The sequence below is a fragment of the Betta splendens genome, chromosome 1, assembly GCF_900634795.4.
Source record: "Betta splendens chromosome 1, fBetSpl5.4, whole genome shotgun sequence".
Taxonomy (NCBI): Eukaryota; Metazoa; Chordata; class Actinopteri; order Anabantiformes; family Osphronemidae; genus Betta; species Betta splendens.
The window spans coordinates 11,412,653-11,440,439 of record NC_040881.3 but is presented as its reverse complement, the minus strand read 5'-3'; the positions used below and the strand labels follow the sequence as shown (position 1 = coordinate 11,440,439).

Genomic DNA, 27,787 nt, shown 5'->3' with positions numbered 1-27,787 from the left:
CAGAAATACTGCTATTAAAGCTAATTATTTGGCTTGGTGCTTTTATTTTGAAAGGATTTAGAGGAAGTGCGTGCTTAATCACTACACAATCCAATAGTGTGGTTGACTAATCAATAACAAGCATGGAACTGCTCTGTACACTGAGCATCAGCAGTTTGACCTGTCAGTCAAATCTGCAGCTGCGCCGTCGCCATGGAGACAAAAGGCGGGAAAATCAGGCTCATTCTGCTCTGTAAAAAGCAGAGTTTCACCCTGTATAAACAGGCTTGTTCCAGCTAAACCATAATAGTTATCACAAAGATTATTTCATTTTTCGAGTCCCAAGGCTTCAATGAGCAAATGGTGTGAATTTTATGTTTGAGGACAAACGTTTGTAGCCACAGTCGCAATTTCAAAATATGTCTCCTCCTTGTTTTTCTCCAGACGTCTGCCAAAAATTATCATTAGAGTCTATGGGAGAATTTCAGGATCTCTCTGTGCTTTGAGGTCGATAGCGACTAAAGTATAAGTCTGAGGGTAAAGCCAGACACATCATTAGAAAGAAGACAAGTATGACTACGATTTAGTGAAATAATTACGTTCATAGAGTAAAAATTGTGACTGTAGTGACGAGTTAGAGACAGAAGTTCTGTCTTAAAAAAGCGCACCTTCTCACTGTAGCTGTGACATCACGCACTCTAAATGACCCAATACACACTAATGGAAAAGCTGAAAATTTAACAAAAACCACACCATATTTAAACGCTCACTAGTCGAAAAGTATAGAAGATACGACAACGCTGATTTACGAGGAGAAAGTTGAGCGATGATGGACGCTTTTGAAGTTGAAATGACGTTTCTACGCCAAAGTATGACAATGATAGACGCTGATGAAAAGAGGGAAGTTGACAAAAAGTTTAACGATGATTCCCATAGACGACCATTATAAAAAAACGATGAAAAAAGTTGAATAACGTTAAAAGTTGAAAAGCTGAAAACATAAAAAGTAATAGCCCACATCTCCTAAAGATGACACACGTTTAGAAAGTTGAACGACGATTCTACGATGAAGCGTTAAAAAGTAGATAGCAATCAAAAAAAGGGCGGAATAAGTAGAAGAAGAATAATAATAATAATAAAGACCGAAGATAACAATAGTGTGAGAGCTGTTCAGCTCTCCCACTAATAAAGACCGAAGATAACAATAGTGTGAGAGCTGTTCAGCTCTCCCACTAATAAAGAAAATTGCAAACCATTGTTGTTTTGTCAATGACTTAGACAGAGTCAAAAGAGCAGAAATAACAGTGGAGTGGTTGTGCATTGTCCCCCTGTTTTTCATATCCTGTGTGAACAGCTCCGCTCCGCTCTGCTCTGTGACGGTTTGTTAACCCCGGTCCTGGTGACATGCACAGTTTCAAATGAACACCTTTGATCCTTGCTAACAAGTACCGAGCCTCAACAACAGGTGACGCGCCGTCTGGCCGCGAGCAGCAACGTTTGCCGTGCGAATGTCAGAGTGACGCATGTCTGTGCAACGCCGCTTATCAAAAGGAGATTTTTTTTCCGAACTCAGGAAAACGCATTTCTTTTAACAAACTTCACGAAAGATGAAAAACTAGTGAAGCTTAAGCTTTTGTTCGGACCTCCAAAATCTATTCATCTACTTTGTAAGAACAAATTAATAAAACATGTATGTGTCTGTAATCTGTTTCAAAGTGCACTTTCTTCTTGAGTCTACAGAGGTTTCTAAATACTGATCCAGGATATTGTTGGCTTTAGTGGTTTCATACAGTACTGTACAGTAGTTTATAGTTAACAGAACATACTGTAGATGAGGTGTAGTTAAAGTACAGAAGCTGCATTGCTCACCTGTCTGCGCAGGTCCCTGGTCTTTTTGGTCATCTTGTCAATGGCTGAGTTCAGTGGATCACCTTTCTCTTTCCTGCCAGTCTGTGAAAAGAAACAATCACATGTCACAACCAGGCATGTTAAACTCCAAGCGTCATCATACAGTACAAAAACAAAGTGCATGGTGAGGTTTGCTAGTAATCACAGATTTTAAAAGCACTATTTATTACAGAATTGCTCCATAATTAGGCCGAAATCAGTGAAAGCGTGACTCAAAGTGTTTGGTATGTTACCCAGCAACTACTGCACTGTAGTCTATCTGGCAAGTATCAATTCTGGCGTTGCCAATCCCCCAGTGGGCTGCATTTCTGTCACGGCCAGTTCCTAGGAGAGCGTTGACTACCACAGGCTTCACCTGATTCACACACAGTCGCCAGCTGTCAGCACGGAGGGACAGCACCACGCGTCACGCTACTCCCTCCGCAGACTTCCCTTTGCGGTTAACGAGCTTCCCGTTCTACCGGTGGGCATCGCTCACGGAGATGCTCGGAGGACATGGTCTCTTAATGATTAGCATGCGAACACGGCAGATCTGCCACCTGGCACTTTGTTCGCAAACCACGGAAAAACAGGAGCCCGTTTAAAAAACTCCTGTTTTTTTTACTGGCGATGGCAGTTTGGCCTGAAGGTTAGAAGGATGCTGCAGTACCTTGGAGCAAATCATTTCGCCTCCAGGACACAAATAAACGACCCTGTTCACTGATCCTTATACGAAAATGCAGGAAAAATGAATTTTTTTCAGGATTATTATAGATATTTTATGATTTGAGTAGTGGCCTTTCTTAGTAAAAAAAGGAATAACGTGCCACAGTCACTGCTTTGCGTCTCCGCTCCCTGAGGTCCCCTCAATCATCCGTCACATGAAATCAATTGACACCGCACTTCACACAAAAGGTCACAGTGAAGTGACCCTTTGCTTCTCAGCTTTTAACTGGGAATAGTCTAATTTGTTAGACACAAAAAGCGAGCATCCAGACGTACTAATTAAATATCTTCATGTTGACCGTTTTAGATTCGTCTTGAGTAGAGAATTGTTAGCAGGAGGATCAACAGATTGTGAGACGCAGCGTTCTTCTGTCAAAGCGATACCGGCTTACAAAAATTTGTTTTGTTGTTGCCAGGCAACCGTCGGCGAGTTGTATCCAGCTTGGTGCCGAGGCCAACAACCAAAATGCTCATCTGCCTTTGCACAAAATCACACACCTGGAGTCCCAATTATCCATATTTGGCTTAAATAAGGATCCTGTTTGCTCATTTCTGTGTTGCTGCACTGTGGTTCTGCCCCTTTCAGAACCGAGCGAAACAGAATCTACATGTCACAGAACTAAATGGGATCCCATCAAGCTCTGGCGACCTGCCTCCGTTTATTTGGAAGTGTGGACGACAGGAATTTAGAAATTAAAGGCCAAACCCACTTTACATTTTCTGCTACCAAACGACTGGACGTTCAACGGCCACAGTCTTGAAGAATGTTCTCATTATGGATTTATTACACATCAAGCTTAACATTTAATGTTGGGACGTGCGGCGGAGGCTTCAGACGTGTGACTGGTTATAAAAGTGCTGGTGCAGCCATAAAACAGATGCGATTTCCGTTTCGGTCTAATTTATTGCTGGCTTGTCCTCCGCTAAGGCTCATATAGCACAAGTTTTCTTTCATATGGACGTTAAACATTAGGAATGAGTCATTTGTCTCGCAGCTCATACTGTAGTTACTCACTTCTACCCCTAATAGCAATCGCGAAATGCAGTCATCTTATGTATTCATTTATTGAGCAATGCAGCAAAATGAATGGAAGCAGATAGTCATTAGCGTGAACAGAATCCTTGATATTTGATTCTACAGTACGTCGTGGAAAGGGAAAACCCACCTGATTCTAACGCCACTGCTGTGCTGCCTGCAGTTTTATCATATTTACGACTTGCTTTAAAGAAAAAAAAGACGTACAGAGAGCGACTATCAGCCAGTTGATGATTTACATAAAAGGAACAGAGGAAATGAAGATAACATTTGGTTGGCTTCCATTATGTGTCACACGCTCACACAAGCATTCACACTTTGATGTGCATGCACAGAAAAGCAGGGGACATCACAGCATTAGTCATTGTGCTGCCTAAAGAGCCTAATGTGTCATTAAGGCACCAGAGGGACGCGCGGGATTAAAGATGCTCACCACCAAAAATAAAAAAAGGGCTTAACTGGAAGCTCGCTGAGGAAACGTTCCCGTGATGTTACGTGTGACCAACAACCAAGGGCCTCAGTTTGACTAAAAACTGCTACGTCTGCTTCTGATGGCGACCTGAATGATAAGATGGATGTGTATACTGATTCACAACATGGGTATTGTGGTGGGTTTATTTCCAGGAATCAGAAGTCCCAGCTGTTTTGTTTTTCAAAACTAAGAACTCTTTAATCTGAGTTAAGGAGATTAAAGCAGCACAGTGATGTCAGTCTAAAGGGACAAAACCCAACTCTCTTATTTTGAGCTGCTAAGTAAGTAGTGCACTGTATTTTGGTACTGTACGTTCCTGGTGTGATGCTGGTACAGTCAGGCTTAACTCCAAACATGTTCTTCCTTTTTGTTTAAAAATGTCCAGGCCCCTTTTACATGAAATAAGAAATGTTTACTCAAGGTTTCCTGAATTACAAAAAAAAAAAAAAAACAGAAAGAAAAAAGGAAAAACACTAAACACCCAATTAAAAACACTACGCATGAATCCCTCACCACAGAATTAATACACGAGGCAGTGAGCAGTAATGAATCATAGCTTAGTCAATGTGTCGGCCTGATATTCAGCCTGGGTCAGAACTGTTGTTTGCTGTGAGCACGTGTGTGGGAAACAAACTCTTTGTAAATATGTGACTATGGTGTTTATCTGGGAAACTGTTTGACTTTCCATCCAGGTGCATCCTCTATGTATGAGTATTGTGCTCTCCACTTTGCAGCTGTTAAAAACTTGATAACACATTTGGCTGTTGATTCAATTGTCCCCCATGCAGCAATATTGACTGTTTAGTTTTTGAATGCAACATAATGGAATGTGCATGTCGTTTTTTTTTTTTCCCCTAGTAAACAGAAGTCCCTGTGGTGTTTTGCAGAAAATGTTCCCAACTATCGCCATCCATTATTTTCCACCCCCTGGTGCGCACTCATTCATTCTCAGCTGGAGAGAGGAAGATAGAGGAGGGTGCCTGGGAAAAAAAAGCATCTAGTGGTTGGGGTAATGGAAGCGGCGGCAGTGAAGTTATTCTTGCCCACTCTGAAGGCGGCTGGTGGACGGTGCATGCTGGTGGAACGGCTGAGGGCCCTGGGCGCGTTCGCTCTCTGAGGTCCTCCCAGAGTAAGTTGTGTAATTTAGTGGTGCACTGCAGCGCAGACTGCTTCACTGCATTTCTTACCTCAAACACTGCAACTGGAATAAGACATACTGTACTGAGTGGGGCAAAGTGAATAACGCGCAGGAACGTGGCTCTTGCTTCGAGGTGTGTCAATGTCATTTGCTCCACTTCTAACAGCTAATGTGAAAATCACATAAAATAGAGATGTTGTATTAGTTTATGTGCATTTATAAGTGAGTGTTTTTTTTATCAAAGAGAAGAAAGGGAAGGTTCTGTGATTGCATGATTCAGACTTCCAGACGACCATGATTATGCTGTAGTACTGTATTTGCCAACACTATGCGAATAAATGTTGGAGAGTTATATTTTTGGCCACAAAAAGTGAAACAGCCTTGGTGGAAATGCAGGCAATCAATATTTCCTGATGCATTCATAAGAAAAGGCCTTTGTTCATTTAAATAATTTATGTACTTATCACTACGTCCCCACATGCGCGCGCGGAGGCTATCGCAATACAAATGACAATGGCACAAAAAGAGAGGCTGAAACTGAGGGGAGGTGAGAGAAGTGAGGGATGAATTCGGTAATTCATAAGCAATATCATGACAAATCAAAGCAAATGGCGAATGAATCAGAGGGAAGGAACAGGGAGACAGGTGGGAGGGGGGAGGCATTCTGTCTCATTGTCTCCAAAGATCAATGTGTTAAATGATATCAATTCCGGCTCCTTGTCAATTCAATTAGGCAGGAGCGAGAGGTACAATTACTGTCCAATGTGGTTACAGTGTCTGCAGCGGGCTTAAAGGGGAAGGCGAGCTGATAACGAGAGGGTGCAAAGTGTTTGTGTATGCTGCAGGGTTGGGGTTGATAATAGTAGTAACACATTGGTCGGGTTACCAGCAGATAATGGGTAGCTAGATCCTCATTAAGATAAGCTGTGCTCCCTCAGCTGTAGTGCCATAGATGGGCCAATTCGACTTGTTCTCATTAAGCAGAAGTTAAGGAGGTGCAGCGGCAGCCATCAGTCTGATTACAAGAAACTAAAAACAGCATGAGGCCTCTGACTGGAGAGAGCGGCTTCACAATGTATTTTCTTTCCTTATTCCGCTGCAGAGCAGCCGAAAACAGAAATGGAGGCTTTAGCGTCATCTCAATATTGACATTATAAAACGTTGGGAATAGTCCTTAGGCGTGAACACACTGACAAAAAACCACTGGAGTGGTTTGGGTTTAAACTACTACATAAAAAAAAATTGAGTTAGAGAATATCAGTTACTCTTCACAATTAGTGAATTGTAAATAGATAAAAAGATTATATTAAACCTTTACATAGAAAAAAAAGAACTCAAAATTCTTTTATCTGCAGCAAGGGGCTGCAGAACAGGGCACTGCACAGGTTATATATAATATTATAGAAAATATTATACATATATATAGATTTTTTTTCTTTTTTTCTTTTAAATATTTTTATTTATTACAGTAAATTTGTTAAGGAACGGTCCACTGTGTTCACCAACGCTTCTGTTGCGTTGTGCTACGACATATTGATCAAATAACAATACATGCTATATGGTACATCAGCATGCGTTGGCAGTGTAACTGGAATGTGATAACTCACTGGTGGCTAGTAGCATCCCATGCTCTTGTCAAACCTGTTAAATCTTTATGGTGGAATCATAAACAAGTATCCAGCACGTTGGTGTAGAGGCTCAGGAAAACCATTACTTTCCTAAGCCCTTAAGTGTTGCTTATATGAGACCTTCATATCTCTTTTCTTCTCACATGTTGTCGATAATATTTATAACTGAGCCATTTGAGTGGGGCCGTCTCCTGTCAGTTAGAGTTAATGCAGCAGAGATCGGTAGTGCCTGAGGAGGAGCCCAAGTGCCTTCTGGCACAGGCTCTCTTATGTTTAATGGCTGATGCCGTTTGCTTACTCCTCTCATTACACAGGCCCATGTTTAGACTGTGGGCCTGTCACTAGCTATTAGTATCTGTGGTCAAGCAGGCCGTGGATGAGAAGAAGCATCTGGCTTATCATCGAGCGCATCGTGAGTATGAAATGAGCAGTTTGCTTAGAATGGAGTAAACACGGAGTTTCAACTGGTAAAGTGACCGATAAGTGAACAAATGGATGCGTACATTTACATAAAGCACAGACTTTTGGCAGGTTTAGGTTAAGTGCAGCAGGGCTGACAAGATCGTTTCAATGTATGTGTGATATGTGACCTCTGGAGTGAAAAAGCTTTTCATAAGATGGCGTTAATTTTAACAAATGCAGAAATAAAACCCACAGACACTGACGAAAGCCAGTAAATGCAATGATACGGGCAGATCATGACATGAAGGCGACAGAAGCACAGGCAACGCTGCTCATGTTCAGAACGGCTTCATCTTCAGACTCTGTTATTATTGTGCCTAAGCACAAAATCACATTATTTGCAAGGTAATAAGCCGAACCCGTGATGCAGTGCCATACTGTATGAGGCTAAGGCAATAACTTAATAAGACGAATATTGATCTTCAGCCTTTCCATGTTTAAACATGAGACTAATCGCATCACAGTGCTGGCACAGTTGTTATGCAGCATTTCTGGCTTCTTTTAGGAGCGTTACAGTTGGAGAACTTGTTGGACCGGCTACAGGATGTCTGAGTCTGAGCAGCTCCAGAAAACAAGCAGGCCTCCTAAAGGCTCAGAAGTCCAGCAAACGCTCCCCAGCAGCCTCCGAGAAGATAACACATTCCTGGAAGGTGTTTCAAAAAGGCCCGTCTTCTCGAACAGTACTTTCCTGAGACACGCTAATGGCTGGAGTAAGTTCGCACGCAGCGAGGCGTAACCTGGACTGTGAAACGTCTCAAAAGAAAACAAAACGCCGAAGATTTGTACTGGCAAATATGGACCGATTGATCTACCTCCTCTTATAGTTCATGCCTTTTCAAAATATACACAACAGTAGCATGCGGTGGGACATCACACAGCGGCGCAAGGTAAAAACAGGAGCATGAGGAGAACAGGGAGAGTTAAATATTGAGCGCGTCAGGCTGTAAGCCAAGGTTTTAGGTGCATAGTTTCAGGAGAATGAGGAAAGGAGTGAAGGGAAATGTCTGGTTATCAGACAGAAAGAGAGAGAGCGAGCGAGAGAGAGAGAGAGAGAGCAGGGGATAAAAAAGTCTAGTCCTGCAGCAGCAGCGTAGGGAGCTAGAGCAATGCTGCCTGCAGCCTGCCTGAACTGAATAGCAAGTAGTTTGCGAGGGAGGGACTGAAGGAAGGGCAGCGGGAGAGGAGAGAAGCAAGAGAGGGAGGCGACTGAGAATAGGTTAGAGAGGGTGAGAAAATCAGAGAGTGGTGTGATATCTGTTTGAGCAGAACTGTGGTAAAGGGACAGAAAGCGAGTCAATGGGGTGAGAAGGAGGTCTGAGCATCATTGATGTACTTTTGTTTCACCACAGAGCTAAAAAAAGGCAATTTATCACACACACACACACACACACACACACACACACACACACACACACACACACACACACACACACACACACACACACACACACACACACACACACACACACACACACGTGTACGCTAACATGATGGGAGGGAGTCCACGGCTCTGCTGAAGCACCTAAAATAGGGAGCGGATCCATCCAACGGAAGAACCTGTTCCCGGAAGCACATAATCCCGTTTCGTCATCCTTGTCCCTCGCCTGCATTGCATCATCATCATCCACGCCTGCGTGGCTCGTGGCACCCGACGCTGACGCGTCACAAACAGGGGAGGGGGGGTTGTGCTGACCTCCTCATCTACCGCGCGTCCACCCGCATCCTGCCTCAGCTCCTCTCCAGGATTGTCAGCTGTGCCGGTGCTGCTCTGCATCACATGCGCCCGGTAAAACGCGGTTCGCCGCCAAGCACAACAAAAGGAATGTCAAGATTTTATGATTGCTTTTTTTAAGATGTTTTTTTTTTTTGTGGTCTTTATTTTCAATTTATTTCAAACATCGTGGACTTGGAGGGGCTTCTCTCTACATGGCAACGCTGCCCTTCACTCATCCCCGCTTGTCTGATGCTCTCCTTCCAATCTCGGCTTGGTTCCTCCACACACCTGACATGACTCACATTAAACATTGATGCATTTCGGTCCTTTTCCATTTTTCATACGCCAGCTATCGACACCGCACTAAATAAGCCTATAAAAATACATCCATTCAAGCGACGAAGCCCATGGAAGCAGCTCGCGGCTCTCCGGAGCCGCCGGACGCTGCCCTCGGTGCGAAGACGGCGTTCTTCAGGGCTGGCGTGAGCGACAGAGGCTGCTTGCTTTGGCAAAGCAGGATAATCGTGACTCAAGCTGCTCTTGTGGGTTCGCTCGCTGTGTAGGTAGCGCTAATCGTGGATTAGGGGGCTAAAGGAAAAGCAGAAAACGATCTCATGTCTGGCGGTGGAGCAGGAAATGCAAATGAGGGCGAGATGACTCTGATGGCGCCTACAGGGGCTGAGGCCACCAACATGGATGCCATAGACAGTCCGCTCCCAGGCGCTAGCGATCCACGGCGCCGCGGCGGCAAACGTGCTGGAGCCGGTGGAATGATTGCGTCTCCCACTACCCTTTCATGTGGGCTTTGTCAGTCCGGCCACGCAGGAGCGCGAGGCGCGGACGGGGTCGTTGCTGCCGTTAGTTGGGAGGCGAAACGGCGAGGAAAGCCACCGAATGTGTGGACAGGATGTAAGTTCACTGAGCGGGGACGGATCAGGGGACGGGGCTTACTGTCATGGTGGGTGTTTGGGGATTGATGCCTTTTTCAAAAGGATGACTATTCTCTTACTTAAGCTGACTTATAAAACGTATTTCGCAGCACAGTTACAGCTTTTCATGGAGGGACGGGCCCAAAAATCACGGTACAGATTCCACCTAGGAAACGTTTTACCGTATGACAAGCTGCACAACATCTACACATCTACACATGTGAACTAGTAGCTGTGAAATGAATTGAATCCTACTGCGGACGATACAATATCCCACAGGAATATTACGACCGGCCCTAAAGCAAAGGGAAAAGCTCTCGTATGGATAAATGTCAGAGTGACATGCGAGATATTTTTAACGAGGCCTTTGTGAGGCTCCGGTGACGTGTTTGGGAGCCTTGGCCAGTTTAACAGTACTGGAGCGGCTCAACAGGAACTTATAGGCATCGCATGGCCGTCGAAGCAGGCCCCGGGGCTGGTTCTCATCGCTGTGACAGGGTCAGAGTTCTGCTGTGGGTTACCGTCTTAATTATGCATGACCCATCTGGTGGACGGGTTCCCGGTGCAGGTGGGCACACAGTGGCTAACAGGAGAGCACTGCAGCACGAGGAATGATACTCAATGTGGCGACGCCGGTAGTGCACGTAGAGAGGTTAACAAAGACTGACAACGCGACACTGGCGGATTTCAATTGTCCCCCGCACAAAACAGCAGCCTGCTATGAAGCTGCGAATGTAAATCTGACTACAAGGGCAGTCTGATTATGTGCACTGGTGCTTCTGGTATTTTGTAAAGGCCAGCATGAAGACGCGCAGCTGCAGCTGCAGCTTAAAATCATTTCCATGAATTGATGCCTTTTTATCATCATAACTTGACACAAAACCACCATGTATGACTGTTTAGATATTTGTCAACAAGTTCATGGCTTGATTGGGCTCTGGATCGCTGGGGCTGAAATTACTGGGGCGGAGACAGGAAATCATGCAAAAACACTTTAAGCCGTGTGACACCGAGCAAAATATACACACGGTGGAGCAGGAAAGCAGCAGAGAGCGAGCGGGGCTGACATTCCTCTCTTTCTTGTTAGAGGTCTGAGCCGCCATTGTCTGCTGCCAGTGACAGCACCCAGGATTTTAATCAAGGACGCTGCATTAAAATTGAGGGAACTTATGACTTAATAGCAATTATAGTCTTTACTTCAGCTAAGAAGGCGAGGGAGGGCTCGCACTGCATTGCGAGGCTCTGTGCACGGCTTGACCTCTGGTTGCATACATGCATCAAGCTAAACAACACGGCTACATTTACATGATAGTAACACGATAAAAAAAAGGGTGTGGAAAACCAAGAGTTTCTATTTGAAGCTTCCTGGCAGCTCTGATATGGCATAAGATGAATAACAGTATAAATACTGTGCTAACCTCTGTGAAGGTGACACAAATAGAAAACACTGAGCATCACATGTACTGTGAAGTACACCAGGGAAGCCCTCATTCAACATTTATAACACAGCTAACATCATAATAGCAGTTTAGCAAAGAATAGCTCAAAGTTAATGCTTTTACTGGAACTACTCTGATTCTTTAATTAGTAAAACCTAATATTAACGTAATAACAACAAAGCTCGCTGACATTTCCTAAAACGCTCAAACCCCAAACAATTAGCCTCATCATCTTCATTCATCTACTGCCACGTGTGCAGACCTGAGGCTGAGGCCGGATTCACGCGCGTCCTCTCTGACAGCGAGCCGACTTCGATGAAACGCTACGACTCCATTAACATACACACATGGAGAGCGCGTGCCGTCTTTTCATCTCAGCGACTGGTGCGACGCCGACCACCTGTTCTCGCAGCTGTACCATGAAGTGCGAGCTGGAAAATATCTCCCTCTGATGTTCACTTTTTAAAGGTCAATTAATAAAATCAAAAGTGGGAACTTTGAGGAGAGCGACGTTTTGCTTGTCAGTTACAGTGTCACGGTGTAATTTTAATCTGTATGAAACAATGTGCAAGATACATGTTTTGTAGCCCGTTGCTGCATTTTAACCATGCCCCACTCTTTTCCAAGTCTAACCTGCTGCTGACCTTTACCTGCACACGTTTTGATTAAACGCTCGCCGCTTCATAAATCAGTTTTTCTCGAACTCAAAGGCAACTAAATGAAATTGTTATACTAACATTTTTGAGCGCCTCTACTCTCAGATGCCCTGAACCTGATTTTCTTTGTTTGTTGTTAAGCTCTGCGTCTGTGTGAAACGCTGTTAAACACAACAATGCACTCGGTGACATAGTTCTTTCTCAGAAAAAGAAAACAGAAAAAAGTGTGAAGCCTTCTGAAGTATGTAGCTGCCTGTTGTCCCACAGGAATCACACACGAGTCTTTAGGGCAATACTTCCAACAAATATTTTGGTCACAGGCTTGGTGGAGAACCGTCACCCAGCGCAGGGAGGCTTTCTGAATAACAATGGAGGTACTGTATGCCACAGGATATTATGCAAATCCAGGTCAGAGACTGACAGAAATTAAGAGAAAGAAATTGGAAAAAAATGAAAGAAATCAAAATTCTATTCTTGGAGCTTGAAGACGCGAGACTTAATGCGTCAAATGTGAAACACAAGGGCCTTTCATGTACTACGCGGTTCAGCTGTCCCTTGCTCTGCTGCTCTCTAATGGCATTTCTCCACTGGTGTTCTTACCTCACCTTGCAGCAGGGGACACTGGGGATAAGGATTTTTCTTATCTAGATTCACAAGTGTTTCAGTCTTTTGCATCAGAGACTGTTGGCTTTATTCAACTCTGCTTCATCCCAACATGAGAGCACTACTGGACACATGAAGGATGTAGAGGCTTGTTTGGCTCTGGATGAGGCAACAGGCCAGAGCAGTCAGAGCTACAAAAGTGGGGGCATGCTGGTCCAGAGAACTGGGTTTTGAAAATGGGCTTGGTGGCTCTCGGTGGGATTTCTGTGTCATCTGACAGCAGAACAAAGTCCCTTTGGCAGACAGAGGCTAGTGACAGCGCACTGTTTCATGTAGCCTCTGAAGCCATAGACACAACTGCATGAAGAGACACGCTATTAGAACACGCAAAAGCAATGCATTTCAAATGTAATGACTCCTCGAGAATATGTGAGTAAAAAGAAAATAAAGAAATTTAAATCAGCTTCTGTAGCAACGTGTGTCTGACTGAAGTGGGGACCACTCGTTGCTGTGACATGGCAAAAGCACAGTCTCTCGCTAAAGGGAAGAACTCATATTAGGCAAAGTTAGAGGCTGTATTAATTACATCTGTCACAAACACATGGTTTTACTATTGGGCCTGTACCATTAAAAAAGCCATGATAGTTGGTAGCTCTCCTACTATTCTAGCTACTCCTGAGGCGGATGAATAGAATTTCAGACAGCTGTTCCATCGAAAAGTCAGGGAAAGGTCAAATGTCTGCATTTTGGTGACCTCTCATTTGTACTTGACGGTGTGATTTGCTTGGCTTCACATACAATGGCCACAAATGCAAACTATATGCAAACTCATCAGCACTGACATCTGGCAGTACTGTGCGTAACCCGCCAGGGAGTGGAGGCCTGTGTTTTTCTGGTGACCCAGGTGAAGTCGCTTGAATATCTCCAGTGTTGGATCCTCAAATGAGATTATGACGAAGGAGGATCCCAGCTGCCGTCTGCTGGGATGCTGCGAGGACGGATTCAGTGAACAGTGTATTGGGAAAAGATGCTACTGGAAAGAGACTGTGTCAAGCAGAGCGGTTACTCCTTAGCGTAACATTTGAATAGGACGGGCTGTCAGTGCCAGGCATGCAGTCACCCACGTGGAATGTTTGAACGCTCCAGTGTTTGGAGGTTAGTGCAACAACAACAACAAACAGTCAGCAGCGGCTATGTGGGTAAAACAGGAAGTCAGTGAAACATGTCCAGGACAACAGGGAGACCACAAGTAGACAAATGGGCTCAGTGCAACCAAGGGAGAGGAAGCAAAGACAATAAGGACACAAGGCCTTAACTGGAAAATTTACTCTACTAACAGGATGCTGATTATCTACTGCAGGTAAAGACCTATATAAGTAATAAGACTTGTCAAGAATAAGCACCACTGCTTCACTAAAGTGACAGCGTTCCAGTCCTTTCTCCAGCCAAAAATGCATGTTTCTTTCCGAGTTTTAATTTCTTCATGTGTTGTCGCAACTTGTGTTCAACAAGTTGCATTCCCATGGCTGCTCGATGCACACTGTCTTCATTCATTTATCATTGAGAAAAAAATACCAGTCATTTGTCGCATGTGCTCTCCAAGCGCAGCGACCCAGGATGCTCAGGCATCCTGCAGACCATGAGTACGGTGCCGTAGTGTAATGTTGGTCATGTAATAAAGTGTAATAATGGTCATTGGTTCCACCGCTATACTGCATGCTCCGGTGAACATTGTGATGTTTTTCTTCCATCCTGCTTTGTTCAGCTCAGTGGCATCTACTTTTGTCTCTTGTAAGGAATATTAGAATAGAAGTATAATGTGAAGGAAACCTAGAATCCATAAAAAGGTTAGTGTCTTTGTGATGTTTACAGTGTTTCGATAACAAATGTAACAAATCAGAAATGGCTACAGTAACTGCTGGTTTTCTGCCCAGTGCCTGAACGTCAATAACTCGTTTTTTATGTAACAGACCTTTTTTTTTGTGCCTCCACCCATTTGTCAGCTTTCCTGCCACTAAAGAATGTCCTTGGTGCAGCGGTTTGCAGTAGAGATGTGGCAATTATTTATTTATATTTAATTACTGTATGAATCACAAAACATACTGTATTATAACATACATTGGAGCAAACAATGCCATACAATCATTCAAAGGACTGTGGAGGAGATGTGTGTGCTGCAAATCAGCAAAAAGCCCATATGTGTGCGTATAATCTATAGTCTGGTGTGTGGTTTGCGAGAGGGGCAGCGCTAGAGCTGACACGGCCTTACTTGGATTCTCAGACCATCAGGATGTAGCACAGGATGAATTAAACACATTGTAGCTCAACAGAACCAAAATGGTTTTCATTAAAAGCAAAATCAATCTTTTCAATCTTAACAAAAATGTGTCCTTTAAAATCTGCTGTATTATTTAGCTGAGACTTTCTCGACACACCTGTGTGTGTCTTTGTCCAGAGCTCAGACTATCGTTTGTGTTTGTGTCCTACTGTATCCCGGGGCCACTTCGCGCTGTCTCCTGGGGGTTGCACTCCATTGCAGATGTAGAATCATCTCTTGCTGACATCCCGTGGCGTTCGTGTCTTCGCCAACACCCACCGCAATCTTTTCCCAGCTGCCCATCAACATTATCTCTGCAGTGGGCCAATTAGTCATCATCTGCATTGTTTTGTTGAGCTCACCCAGTCAGACATTCTCTGATTCATTAAATGATTTCCACAATGGGCCTGTAATCAAAGATGCTGATAATTTGGTGTCTTATTTGATCCCTCAAATCAATTCAGTCTGCTAACAATACACCATAACCTCTAACCACTAGATTAAAAACCATCTAACAGCATGGTGGCATAGTTCTCCACGACCATAAACTCCTGCTTTACAGATGAGAAACCCATGAAAGAGTTGTGTGCTTGGCCCACCGTAACTCACAGTACAACCAAAGCTCATAAAGCCTTAAAGTGATGGCATTGATACTCTCTTGTTTGTTGCTGTATGACAGATCATTACACTGCACCAAGTCTTTAGTGAATGGTGACGTCATTCATTATTGGTTAGAGTGAGAAGCAGAAGAGCAGAAGAGATGATTCCAGTTCGTCCATGTTACGCAAGGGTTATTCCCCTAAGCTTTGAACACATGGTTGTTTTATGCTTTGTTTACTGTTCTCTGGTCTAACTTTGCATTGAAAATGTCTTTGTCGTTCAACTTTATCGATCTAAATGTTTGCATTAACTGTGATTGTTAGATGTTTTAATAAAATAAAAAAAATCTGTTGTACTTCAACCAAGGTATCAGTGCAACAAATTGCCAGCTTGTTTCACAAAGATGTTAGGGACGTTGATTTTACTTCTAAGTGGGGATTAAGAATCCTCTCCTGGCAGATGCAGTATTTAAGGTTAAGTTGCAAAATGTCAGGCAGGTCACAACAAAGTGTAGAGCTGTTATGGATGGTAATTGTGTGTCCTTGGCATAATTACTGCAATCAAACTCCCACTCCATTTTCAAGCTAGCCTCTGTTCTACCAGATGAAACCATAACTCTATTTTCTCATTTCTTCGATTTCTGCAAACGAGACATGATTGAAGATTTAGTATCTGCTATACTGCAGAATAAACATCACATTATCCTTAACGATAGTGTCAGTCTGTTACAGCACATTCTAATTTTCCTTCAGGACAATGGCCCTAGTATGAAGCAAACATTTATTTTAACTTTTCTTTACAGTCACTAAACCTCAGATTATTTAAACAAAACATGTATGAAGATGGATAAAGGGAAAAAAGTATGCTAAACAAAGATGTTAACAAATAAAAGAAGAGAGTTGTAAAAAAGCAAAAATTAAAAGAAAATAAAGTACCATGCTCCCATTCTCATTCTCTGTATATATTTATATTATCTATATTAGCAACGTTTTGTAAGTTTATTTATTTTATAAAAGTCCTTTTCATATACTCTGTGGCTCGTAAAGTGAAATCCTGAAAAACATTGTGAAAATACTTCTCAGTTACACTGATATTGATTTTACAAAACTTCATGTATACAGTATGTATGTAATGTACAGTATATGTTTTGGCTATTGTATTAAAAAAACATATCAGAAGCGTCTTACAGTATAATATGGAAGAACTGGGTTATTGCGGAGCTATTGTATGTATGAATTAAACTAGACCTAATAGTTGTACCTAATAAAGTGGCCACTAAGAGTATATTAGAGTGTTGCACTTTACTACTGTATGTGTGAGTCTAAGACATAAAATGGTCAGAAGGTTAGAAACCTCATTGGTATGAGCACAGCACTGTCACAGCTCATTGTCTTCAACATTTAATGCGAGAATGATGACGAGGCAAGACTTGGTTCCAAAGGAGAACAATTTAAGGTGAGAGCGGACTCTCAGAAGAAAATCTGTGCTATAGCTATATGCTAATGTTATCTGTCAAGCTATGGACAGCGTGGTTGTAACTGACAGTGACAGACGACGCCTGGCTATAGGACAAACTGATCAAATAAAGAATGTCAGACCCTGGTCTTCATTATAGTGTGGCATTCATTGTTGCTGCAGCTAAACAATGAATATCAATAGAATGAGGCCCCATCATTACACAAAAATTACACATAATATAATATAATATAATATAATATAATATAATATAATATAATATAATATAATATAATATAATATAATATAATATAATATAATATAATATAATATAATATAATATAATATAATATGAACTCTACATTTAAACAGAATCGTAATTACTGGAATTAATTACTTATACATGGTTAGGGGTGGCTTTGATCTTAAAAAAGAGAATATGGTGAATTGTAATCAAATTCGATTTTTCATCTATGTACATTTTGAAAGTTAATAAAAATGGAAATGGTTCTAATGGAAGTCATATATAACATATTTTTGTGTATTAGAATAATGTTATTCATTATTTTTGTAGCTCTGAAATCCAAAACTGCATTCTCATAGCAACGTCAAAGGAGGCAGACATTGTTCGGCCCAATTCATTAGTCAGTGAGAGGGCAAGAAAGAGAGAGAGGAAAAGGGAGGAAGAGAGAGAGAGAGAGAGAGAGAGAGAGTCAGAGGAAGAACGAGGAGGGGGTGGGGGTGTGATTAAGGCTCCTGGTTTAAGCCCAGCCCATCCTGAATATGTAAATGTCTCGGGCACAGAGAAAACACAGCGAGAGAAAGGCGAGGAGCGAAGAGGTGAGAGAGAGGAAGAGGAGGGGAGCAGCACCAACAACTGAGTGAGCGATCAAGGGAAAGAGAGCAAGCGAGTGAGGGACAGAGAGCGAGCGCTCTGAATTGTGAGTGGCTTACGACACTCAGTGAACAGAAGGTGCTTCTGCATGCGCTGTCAGTGCACTGGTCTGCTGCAAGGGACCGCGCGCTCCTTCGCCTCCCACGTTTGCCGCCCCTGCCTGCCCACCAGCGGCAGCCTTCAGCCGCCGCTTCCAGCTGGCTGCGAACAACACCCCGGAGAGCGAGGGAGCGAGGGGGACCTGCGAGCCACAGGGGACGCGGGCGGCTTCCCGGCCGAGATGAGGCACGCAGATGACGAGGAATACTGTTGATCGCTTCCAGTGACGGACGGTGATATGCGCCGCCACATCGGCTAGAACTTAAGCAGCGGAGGAGAAAAGAGCACGGCAGAAATTTAAAACATTTTCCTTTTTTTTGTTTTTGTTTTTTTTTTCCCGTTTCACTGGTTGTCTCTTCTCCCCTCTCTGATCATTGCAGCAGAGGACTGCGGAGAAGCAAAAGAGACAGAGCTCATGCATGCAGACAGGGGAACTTGCACTTCCTACCACCGCGCTGAAAGCTACTTGGATTCCTTCTCTTTCTGGCTCTTTCACTTGAGGAGAACTAAGACATTGTAAGCCTGCCAAGGATCTGGTGTCCACTGAAAAGAGAGAAGGGAGGGGAGATTTGTACCACAGTGGGGTCTTTTTTAGATTCACACATAATTAGTGTTGGGGGCACAAAGCGAGACGCTGAATGGAGATTGTCAGCTTTTGGATAGGGGTGAGTAGGAATCTTTTCAAATAAGATTGATCAGTAAGAACAGTTTTTTAAGCCCACTACTCTCCACCCACCGCTTGATATATAACCAAAGCAAAGGAACTCGCCTTTTATACGCTGCGTTTTCGAGAGGATTTGCTTGGTCGGCTATATGAGACCACTGTCTAGAGCTAAAATACAGAAATGGAAGAACATAAATTATTTAAATAATATAATATGATGTGGTAAATATATTGTGATACATACAAAAACAACCTCCAGAGTGGTTCAATGGACATTTTCTCAGAGACATCCCTGGATATTTATGCTAATGGATTTCCTTCTAATTGGACTGTACTTAAAGTGGCCACTGAAGAAGCCCCCTGGGTTGATACTGTGTTCATTGGGCATTTTTCTAAGAATGGTTCCCTTGGTGGAGGGGGTTTGTCCGAGGCTGTGCCGCTGCGACAGCAAGCTGCTATACTGCGAGGGGCTCAACCTCACAGATATTCCCCGCAATTTGAGCAGCGCCATGGGCCTGTCCATGAGAGAGAACAACTTGACTGAGCTGCGTGAAGGCCAACTGGCTGGTCTGTCACAGCTTACCTGGCTCTACTTAGATCACAACAACATTGACATTGTAGAGGAGACTGCTTTTGAGAGGCTAAGACGAGTCAAGGAGTTAGACCTGAGCAGCAACCGGATTGAGAACCTGCCAAATGGTACCTTCAGGCCTCTCCCAAACCTGCGCATCCTGGACCTCTCCTACAACAGGCTACAGGCACTGGAGCCTGACCTGTTCCACGGCCTTAGAAAGCTCACCAATTTGCATTTGCGCTACAACGCTCTCAAATTTGTGCCAGTGCGAATTTTTCAAGACTGCCGGAGCATGCAGTTTCTGGACTTGGGATATAACCAGCTGCAGAGTCTGGCACGAAACTCCTTTGCCGGTCTCTTCAAGTTGACTGAGTTGCATCTTGAGCACAATGAGCTGGTTAAAGTCAACCTAGCCCACTTCCCTCGTCTCATGGCTTTACGCACTCTGTACATGCACAACAATCGCGCCACCATTGTTGTCAATACACTGATTTGGACATGGCACTTTCTGGAGAAGATTGACCTGTCAGCTAATGAAATCGAGTACATCGAGCCACATGTTTTTGAGAGTGCACCCAATCTCAAGGTGCTAATGCTAGACTCCAATCGTTTGACCTATTTGGACCAGCGCATCCTGGACTCGTGGTCGTCTCTGGACAGCATTACCCTGGCAGGGAATGACTGGGAGTGCAGTCGCAACGTGTGTGCCTTGGCCACTTGGCTGAGTGCCTTCCGAGGCCAGCGTGACAGCTCCCTGCTGTGTTCAAGCCCCGACACCGCGCAGGGCGAGGACGTATTGGATGCTGTCTATGCTTTTCAGTTATGTGAGGATTCCCCAATGGAGGTAACTACAGCAGGCCTGTATGCTTCTACAAGGGATCTGGCCCAGGGTGGCTCTGTGTTCCTGGGCCCATTTACTCCCAACCCTTATGAGGGTGAGGGTAGTGAGGTGGTCACCAGCTCCTTTGCAGTCACAGTGGGCCACGATGACCTGGAGAACACCATGCAGATTCACAAGGTGGTGACGGGCACCATGGCGCTCATATTTTCCTTTCTCATCATAGTGCTCATGCTGTATGTGGCATGGAAGTGCTTTCCAGCTGGGATAAGACAACTGAGGCAGTGCTTCAGCAGCCAGAGGCGTAAGCAGAAGCAAAAGCAAAGCATGCAGCAGATGGCTGCAATTTCTACCCCGGAGTACTATGTTGACTATAAACCCAACCACATCGAGGGGGCGCTGGTAATCATCAATGAATATGGTTCTTGCACTTGCCAACAGCAACCTTCTCGGGAATGTGAAGTGTGACCCTGCTTTCTCAGTACATCTTTACCTGTGATTATCTGGATATACAGTAAATCCCTTTTTTGGATACAATGGGGAGGGAGATACCGAGGGACAGAAGGAATAAAGGGATCTTTTTGACACTTTTTACACAGCGTCTCACTGTGATGTGGCAGGAGTGTGCTTCAAATCGCTGACCATTTTGTGGTGGATTTATTGCTACTGCTATCTCCTGCTTATTTGATGCCATAATGCACAATGGGCACGTGACTCTTGGACCTGTCCAAACACAGAGGAATACATTGTGGGAACCCGGGCTTTTATCTCATGGATGGATAATTGAGCTTTAATGTGTCTTTCTATTTCAGGACATATGATAATTGTTAATTATTGTTTAAAATAAACCGGGGGACTCGCAAAAGAAGAAAAAAAAGACAAAAACATTTGTATTATGGTAAACACGATATTTGACAAGCATTTAAAATATAAAAAAATATGTTAAGTTGGATTAAAAATGTAAAAATAAAGGTCTGTGTAAAATACGATAAAAGAAGTGCAAGTGTGGACAAAAGATTAAAGATAATCTATTTCTTTTGTAAAATACAAAACAGAAAATGTTTAAATAAATGACTTGCTATTCACAGTATTTGTACATGAGAAGCCTGTCAGAGAAGATGGCTCACAACAGACACAGTCGTGTGTGTCGAATGCTCATGGACTGGAGAGCTGTGTCTCTGCAGTGTACTGAACCAAAAAAATAAAAAAAACCTTCAATGAAATACAAGCAAATGAAAGAGGCAGAGGGAAATCTGCGTCTCACCTCCAATGTAAAATCCATTGTCTGAATTTTAGAACTCTTCTCTGCTATAACGCTCATATTTGTTGTTTTATCATTCACTGTGTTGGCTCACTATCAGTGTAGTTTCTTTCCCCTTGCCATTGCCTCTCTGTGAATGGATTTATATGATCTATTACCTGTTAATTCGTTAGCATATTTTCATATTATTATATTCCTATTTCCACTGTAACATTCGAGTAAAGAAAGCAGAGGTTCAAAAATCTAAAGCTATGCCTCTTATTGCTTCTCAGTCTTTGGCCTTCATGGGGGAGCTGACGCCCCGTTCACTGAATCAAGCACACTTAAGAAAACAATCATCGAGACCATGCTTACCGAAATCAGAATACAATACAAAGAGTGTCCGAGTCGCTGAAGGAAGCATCAACCAGCCTACTGAAGGATTTGCACATACAGTATTCCTCATTGTGTTTTCATGTGATGTGAAATGTTTGTTTAATACAATGCCATTTGAGGTGTATATATTCCATTCTTCCTTGTTCATTGTGTTAATTAGTGCACTGACAGATGTTGTGGTTCCTGGGTCCTCTGACATGAGCAGGATGTTGTGCGAGGTGGAGGGGGTGAGAGGGAGATGGAGGATGGCGACGGCTGCAGAGAGAGGGAACAGACTGCTCTCTAGTGTGCACACGCTCATACTGTGGCTGCGTTTTACCTAATGTGCACCATATTCTGTTCACATCCACAGCAGGGATAACGTCAATACAATGAATTTGCAGCTGCTTTGCTAAAAAAAAATGAAGAAAATCAGTGCATCAGTTGGCTTTTTTGTGTGGTTTATGATAAATTAAGATAATCGTTCTAACTTGTAAATCTACAGGAATAAAAATGTTTTAAGAACTCAGACAATCATTACATATTTAGTTACTGGACTGATCAAAAGTGTCAACTGTGGTGTTCAGGTGAAACAAAACAGGTAAAGACTGACTTGTAGAGGTAGAGATGGTTTATCATCATTTAACTTGGTCATCCCTCGCTTTCATCATATCTCAGGAAATACTGTCCAAAAATACATGATTTCCTGGGTTTAACTTATTTGAACTGACCTAGATGTTAGTAGCATCTAAACTTCAAAACCTACTAACTAAACATCAGTCAATAGTGGTTTTTTTTTTTTCAAATTATTGAATAAATCTTCAAAGCCTAACCCTGGAGGCTTGATGAAGAGCTACAGTACTGGATGAACATAACACATTGCCTTTCTCTAAGTTGTCACTCAGGTAAACTCCCGCCACATACTAATCATCCATATTAACATGAAGGGATTTTTGTGTTTTATACTTAATGGCACATAATTAATTATGATGATTATTGTCAATTCAAAATGTATATACAGTATTTCTGGGGCTGAGTATTTGTATATAAGTTTTGTCTCCATAGATACATTTGTGCTTATTTGACATGTTCCTCAGTGGTAAAAAGCAAAATGACCCTGTGTCATCTGATGACACTTAACTAGTGCCTGAGGAAGGACTCAGTGCAGAATGATAGATGTGAGTGATGGTGCTATTTTACCTTAAAGTGCCAACAGCACAATGCCTTGATTTTAACCAGGACACAGAAGCAGGTGACCTGAAAAGCCTGCATGAGCTGAACATACAGTACTGTAGGGCTTAAGGTAAAATGCACTAAACCTTACGGTTACTTGGTAGCAGACGTGCTTACAACATCGCCGCTAACCATAATCCAACATATCAAACTGAAGCCAATGGATAAAGCATGTGCAACAAAACCGATTTAACTCTTCATCTTCACATCAGACTCCATTCAAGTCCTTCACAGCCTCAACCATGCAGCTGGCCGTGGCTCTGAAGCTTCATTTGAATAAATATTAGATGATGCCTGGCACAGAGGCCAGCACTGGCACTGCTATTGATTTCATTTCACTCATTTCTTAAACAAGCAAACAGGGCAAAAGGTGATAGAGAAGGGCTTTGAATATTTTAAAAGCTTTGAGTCCTAAGGGCTGACAATAAACTACTTCAGTTGTATCTTCATTCCTTCTTACCTTCACCTCCCCCACACACACTAACCGTGTCCTAAGACACAATGCAAGCTGATGTAAAGAAAAACATCAATTCGTCTGACTGACAGTAGATCAACTCTATGCTTGACCTAAGCCTACTGCGAGAGACACCGGCTCACGGACAGAAATCATTATACAATGTCTTGACTGATGATGATGGCTGAAATTCAGTGTCGATGAGTGGATCATAGTGATAGAAAATGTAGTGATTGTTGGCTCACGGGCAGTACTGCATCATAACACACAATGTACACAGGAAACAACAGACATATTAACAACCCGCTACTAAGGAACAGGCCGTCTCTGACCCTTAGTCTCAGCTACTGTGCTACTAGTTAGCAGCAGTACTAATTGTGTATGCATGTGCACGACACTCTGCATGTGCAGCACTTTTGACCGAGCATCGCTGGGCAGCAGCCTGGATCACAACCCACAGCAGAGAGGGGCCTTGGAGACACAAACGGATTCTTAAAAAATAAATTAACCCAGCTTCCTGTGAGTGGTATCGATCGGGCGGGATTCTGCCATCTCATTGGGACTGGGACTGCGCTGCATAATAAACGCTCAACACCCCCTCATATCTGGATGGAGAGCTAAATCATGGGTGGCAGCCTGCTCTGCAGTAGGCTCTAAGGAGCTGGTGATGACTAATGACAATGCGTGGGTGTCTTTGCTCTGTGTCTTTTATAACAGTTGGGTTATTAGGATCAATATGCTAATCATCTTTAATATTGCCTGTAAACCTGAAATCTTTAACATACCACTCGCTGTTATTGCACATTCCCTCCTTTCATTATTCTAAATACTGCTGCACTGCCTGTGTTAAGTTTGATAGTGCTGCTGTGACAAAATCCTGGAGTTTACAGCGTTCTTGTACAAGCTAAGGATTAATAAAAGAGAGGGTGGCAAACAGAGACATGTACAGATGTGGAGTAATACTGGGGAAAGCATTACCCTGTCTCCTAGTCATGTTTCTAGAGGAGGTACAAACTGTCAGAGCAGTGACTTCACTAAAACAGACACAGGTCCAGTAGGACACTATAATTACATTCATTACTCAGGCAGCCTATAGCTCCCTACACCCACTGCTTCATTTACATGCAACACACTCATGCAACGCAGAATAAATAATAATGACTGGGGACATATTATTCTTACATATGACACTAGGTAGAGCGGTGGTGGCTGCTGAGGAAGGTGAAGTGGCTCAGAGAAGCAGGGCAAGGTTGGCAGCTGAACCTTCATTACACTGAGCTGGAGGGTGCGAGACGAGCAGGGATCCGAGGGTTGTCGTTGTTGTTGTTGTTGTTTTTGTTGATTTCATTATGTAGGTGATAGTTAGGCTAAAATGACCTGTGTTAATGTTTTGTCTTGCATTTATCATAAAGCTTCAGGGTCAGTGAGGGAGGTAATACATGGCAACAGCTGGGCCTGCATCTGGGGCTCCATGTAACCTGTATGAGAGCAGATGTGGGTCAGCGCCTAATAGTCGGAGCATTACTGTGACTGAACAACAAAGCCTTATCCAGGACTGGAGGCGGGATTTTCTACTGGTTTGTTATTGCTATACGTCCGCCTAAGAATAGACCTGATAGATATAATACACTGAAGATAACATAGTTTTGTATTACAGGTTTGTTCATTTCTGTATGTTTTTATTTATTTTTTTTGATAATAGTCTTGATAATAGTCCAAGGAATGGAGTTATTAAAAGCAACGTGTGACGATGAACATCTATAGCATACTGTATATTCTACTAGACACTCAGGGAGAAGGTGATCAAGAAAATTACATGGTTGGGACTTTAAACTAAATGTGTGCTGTGCTGTAGCTGCAGGGTGCACCACCTTAAGAAGAGCTGTAACCTGCTCATCTGCATCATGGCTAGCAGTGGATAGCATGAGGATAAAAAAGATATTGTGGGTATAAAATCACAATGGAGCAAACTGTGTCTACAGTAAATAAAGTTAGAATGTGAATGAATATTCAACTTTAGGTTTGTCATTGTGGAATAATAATACTATATTATATATATATATATATATATATATATATTAATAATAACTACTTTTTTGGTAAAGGAATTATCTCTGAAACAAAATAAAAAACTAATACAGTACACCTTTAGCTCATAGTTTGTCGTAAACCTAAATATCAGTGTATTACAACTGTTCTTTGGAATGTTGTCTATTTCTAAAGTTTTAAATAAACTGCCCTGAAGGAGCATTTACAGTCACAGGTTGAAACCAAAGCCTTAGTACGGGCTTCATAGTAGAAAAATGTATACGCCACAATAATCAGATCAACTTATTCACCATTTATGCTAAATGAGCCATTAGCACAAAATGTTCCATTATTCATAGTTATACCACACCAGATAAAACTGAATCCTAAACAATACCTCTTCCATTTTAAAGGCACAGCTGAAAACTGTAGAGGTGCCTCTTGAATCAAAAGTTAACAGAGGTTAAGGGAAGTAAAAATAGACAGCATTTATCATTTCCCATTTATCTGATCAGTGTCAGAATGAATAAATACTATTCTACTCGCTCTCCATGCTCCCTCTCTCTTTCCTATCTGTGAGTGCAGATTGGCATCTCTCCAGTAGCCAATGAGATTGGCTGTATAAATGGAATTGCCCCATTCTCCAAGTGTCAGCTGAGAAAAAGGGAGTGTGTTCACAGTTTACAAAACCCTTGTGCTAAACTGCATCTTTTCTGCAACTATTACTTGAGTTGCAACGCTGGTAAATTCCCATACGCTGACACTCGAAGGTTTCTGAACCATCAAGAAATGTCTTAGGACAAACAAATTGCTTTTATCCATTTAATATTTAGCATGTTTACCCTTAGGACTTACACAGAACATGTCTTAGGTCTGTCTAATGTCTCATAGATCACAAAGGACCCAAAGGTAACACCTAAGAAAGCAATAAGCTCTGTGGTGATAGACATAAGAAACTTTCATGAGTCCAACAACAGGAGGACACTAGTTAACAACAGTGTGAGGTCCTATCATTAAATGCTCATAATGATTTGCTATCACAGTCGTAGTTACAGGTCAGCAGGTACTGTACCTACAACCTAGCAGCAGATCATTCCCATGATACAAGCAGGAATTAGGACAGAGCAGCTGTGCTAAATATGACTGAAGCAACGGTAGTTAGTGTTGTGACATAATACACAGTTTGGTAACAGAGGAGGAGGCGGTGGATGGACAGAGGTTCAAGTCCTATTTCAAATCGTCAGTGTTGATGCTTTACATGTATGTTAACCCTTGGCTCCCCTTAACCAGTCACTCCCCAGTCCGTCACAGGGACACACCGCAAGTCTTAACACCTTGACCTGATTGAATTTGTAACTTCACCTAAACATAGACCAGTTTGACCCATCTTTCACTGGTTAAATGCTTTGTGCCCAAAAGTGTAGAGTAGAACATTTTAGTTTTGCATCTACTAAATGCTGCATTACAATAGATGTATTGAAGCCTGTACAGTACGTGACCCAGGCTCTTCTGTCAATGGCCATCATCGATAGAGCTCTAAATCAGGAGTTATACGTGTAAATTCTGCAAATAATGCCAAGGCATATAGCTGTGGAGTGAAGCTCAACAGATAATAGAACACGCAGCGGGACAGCCCTAACCATACAAGTCATTCAACCAATAGGATGGTTACGGCTGAAATAAAAATACACACATTTTTGGCAGTGCTTGGAAGGGTCTCAGCTTTGGCCTTAATCCTATAGAAACGCAGCAGAAGGAGGTGAAGCACAGCAGCCATCAAACATCCCTGAGCCAAAGCTGTTCTGTCAGGAGGAATGCGATAGAATCTCCCCGGCTGATGTGCAGGGCTGATACATAGTTACAGGAAACATTTAGTTGAAGTTACTGCTACATAACTGGCTCAGTTACTGATAGAGACACATGTCGTTGGCGCACACACAGTTCAGATTAAAACTCTGTGCACAATTAACAAATGAGTTCTGTCTATTATTTTACAGGCATGTCAATACAGACATAACAGATGAACTTACTGCACTTGTTACATTAAAGGCAGAAAAGGAACAGGAAAGTCTTCTTATATACAATATCTGCATTTTTACATTATCTAAGCAGACTGCAGTGAGATTAGGAGGCCTGTGACACAGTACAATGGTGTTTCTGCACTGCAACGACCAGAGAGCCTGCAGTGTCACACTCAAACCGACGGTGCATTTAATGTCTAACTTGTGACAGCGCAAAGAGGAAACGCGGGACGACAACCTTTTATTGGCGACTGTGCTGACAAAGAGCTGCGAAGGCCAACGGCGACGCTGCCATCCCATCCTGCCAACCGCGCAGCGCGACACG

The 27,787-nt window shown here is 42.9% G+C and overlaps 2 protein-coding genes across 2 annotated transcripts in view; one reads left to right on the top strand and one right to left on the bottom strand.

Moving 5' to 3' along the window:
• ctnna2 (catenin (cadherin-associated protein), alpha 2) overlaps positions 1 to 27,787 on the bottom strand; it is a 212,535-nt gene that overhangs the window by 64,354 nt on the left and 120,394 nt on the right. The window contains exon 8 of the mRNA XM_029159636.3: positions 1,849 to 1,929. Within this exon, the coding sequence (XP_029015469.1) occupies positions 1,849 to 1,929 (81 nt within the window). The remainder of the gene's footprint in view (positions 1 to 1,848; positions 1,930 to 27,787) is intronic.
• On the top strand, positions 17,843 to 22,260 carry lrrtm1 (leucine rich repeat transmembrane neuronal 1). Its single transcript, XM_029159666.3, has one exon. It carries the CDS (start codon positions 19,002 to 19,004, stop codon positions 20,577 to 20,579), a length of 1,578 nt encoding a protein of 525 aa, XP_029015499.1. The 5' UTR covers positions 17,843 to 19,001; the 3' UTR covers positions 20,580 to 22,260.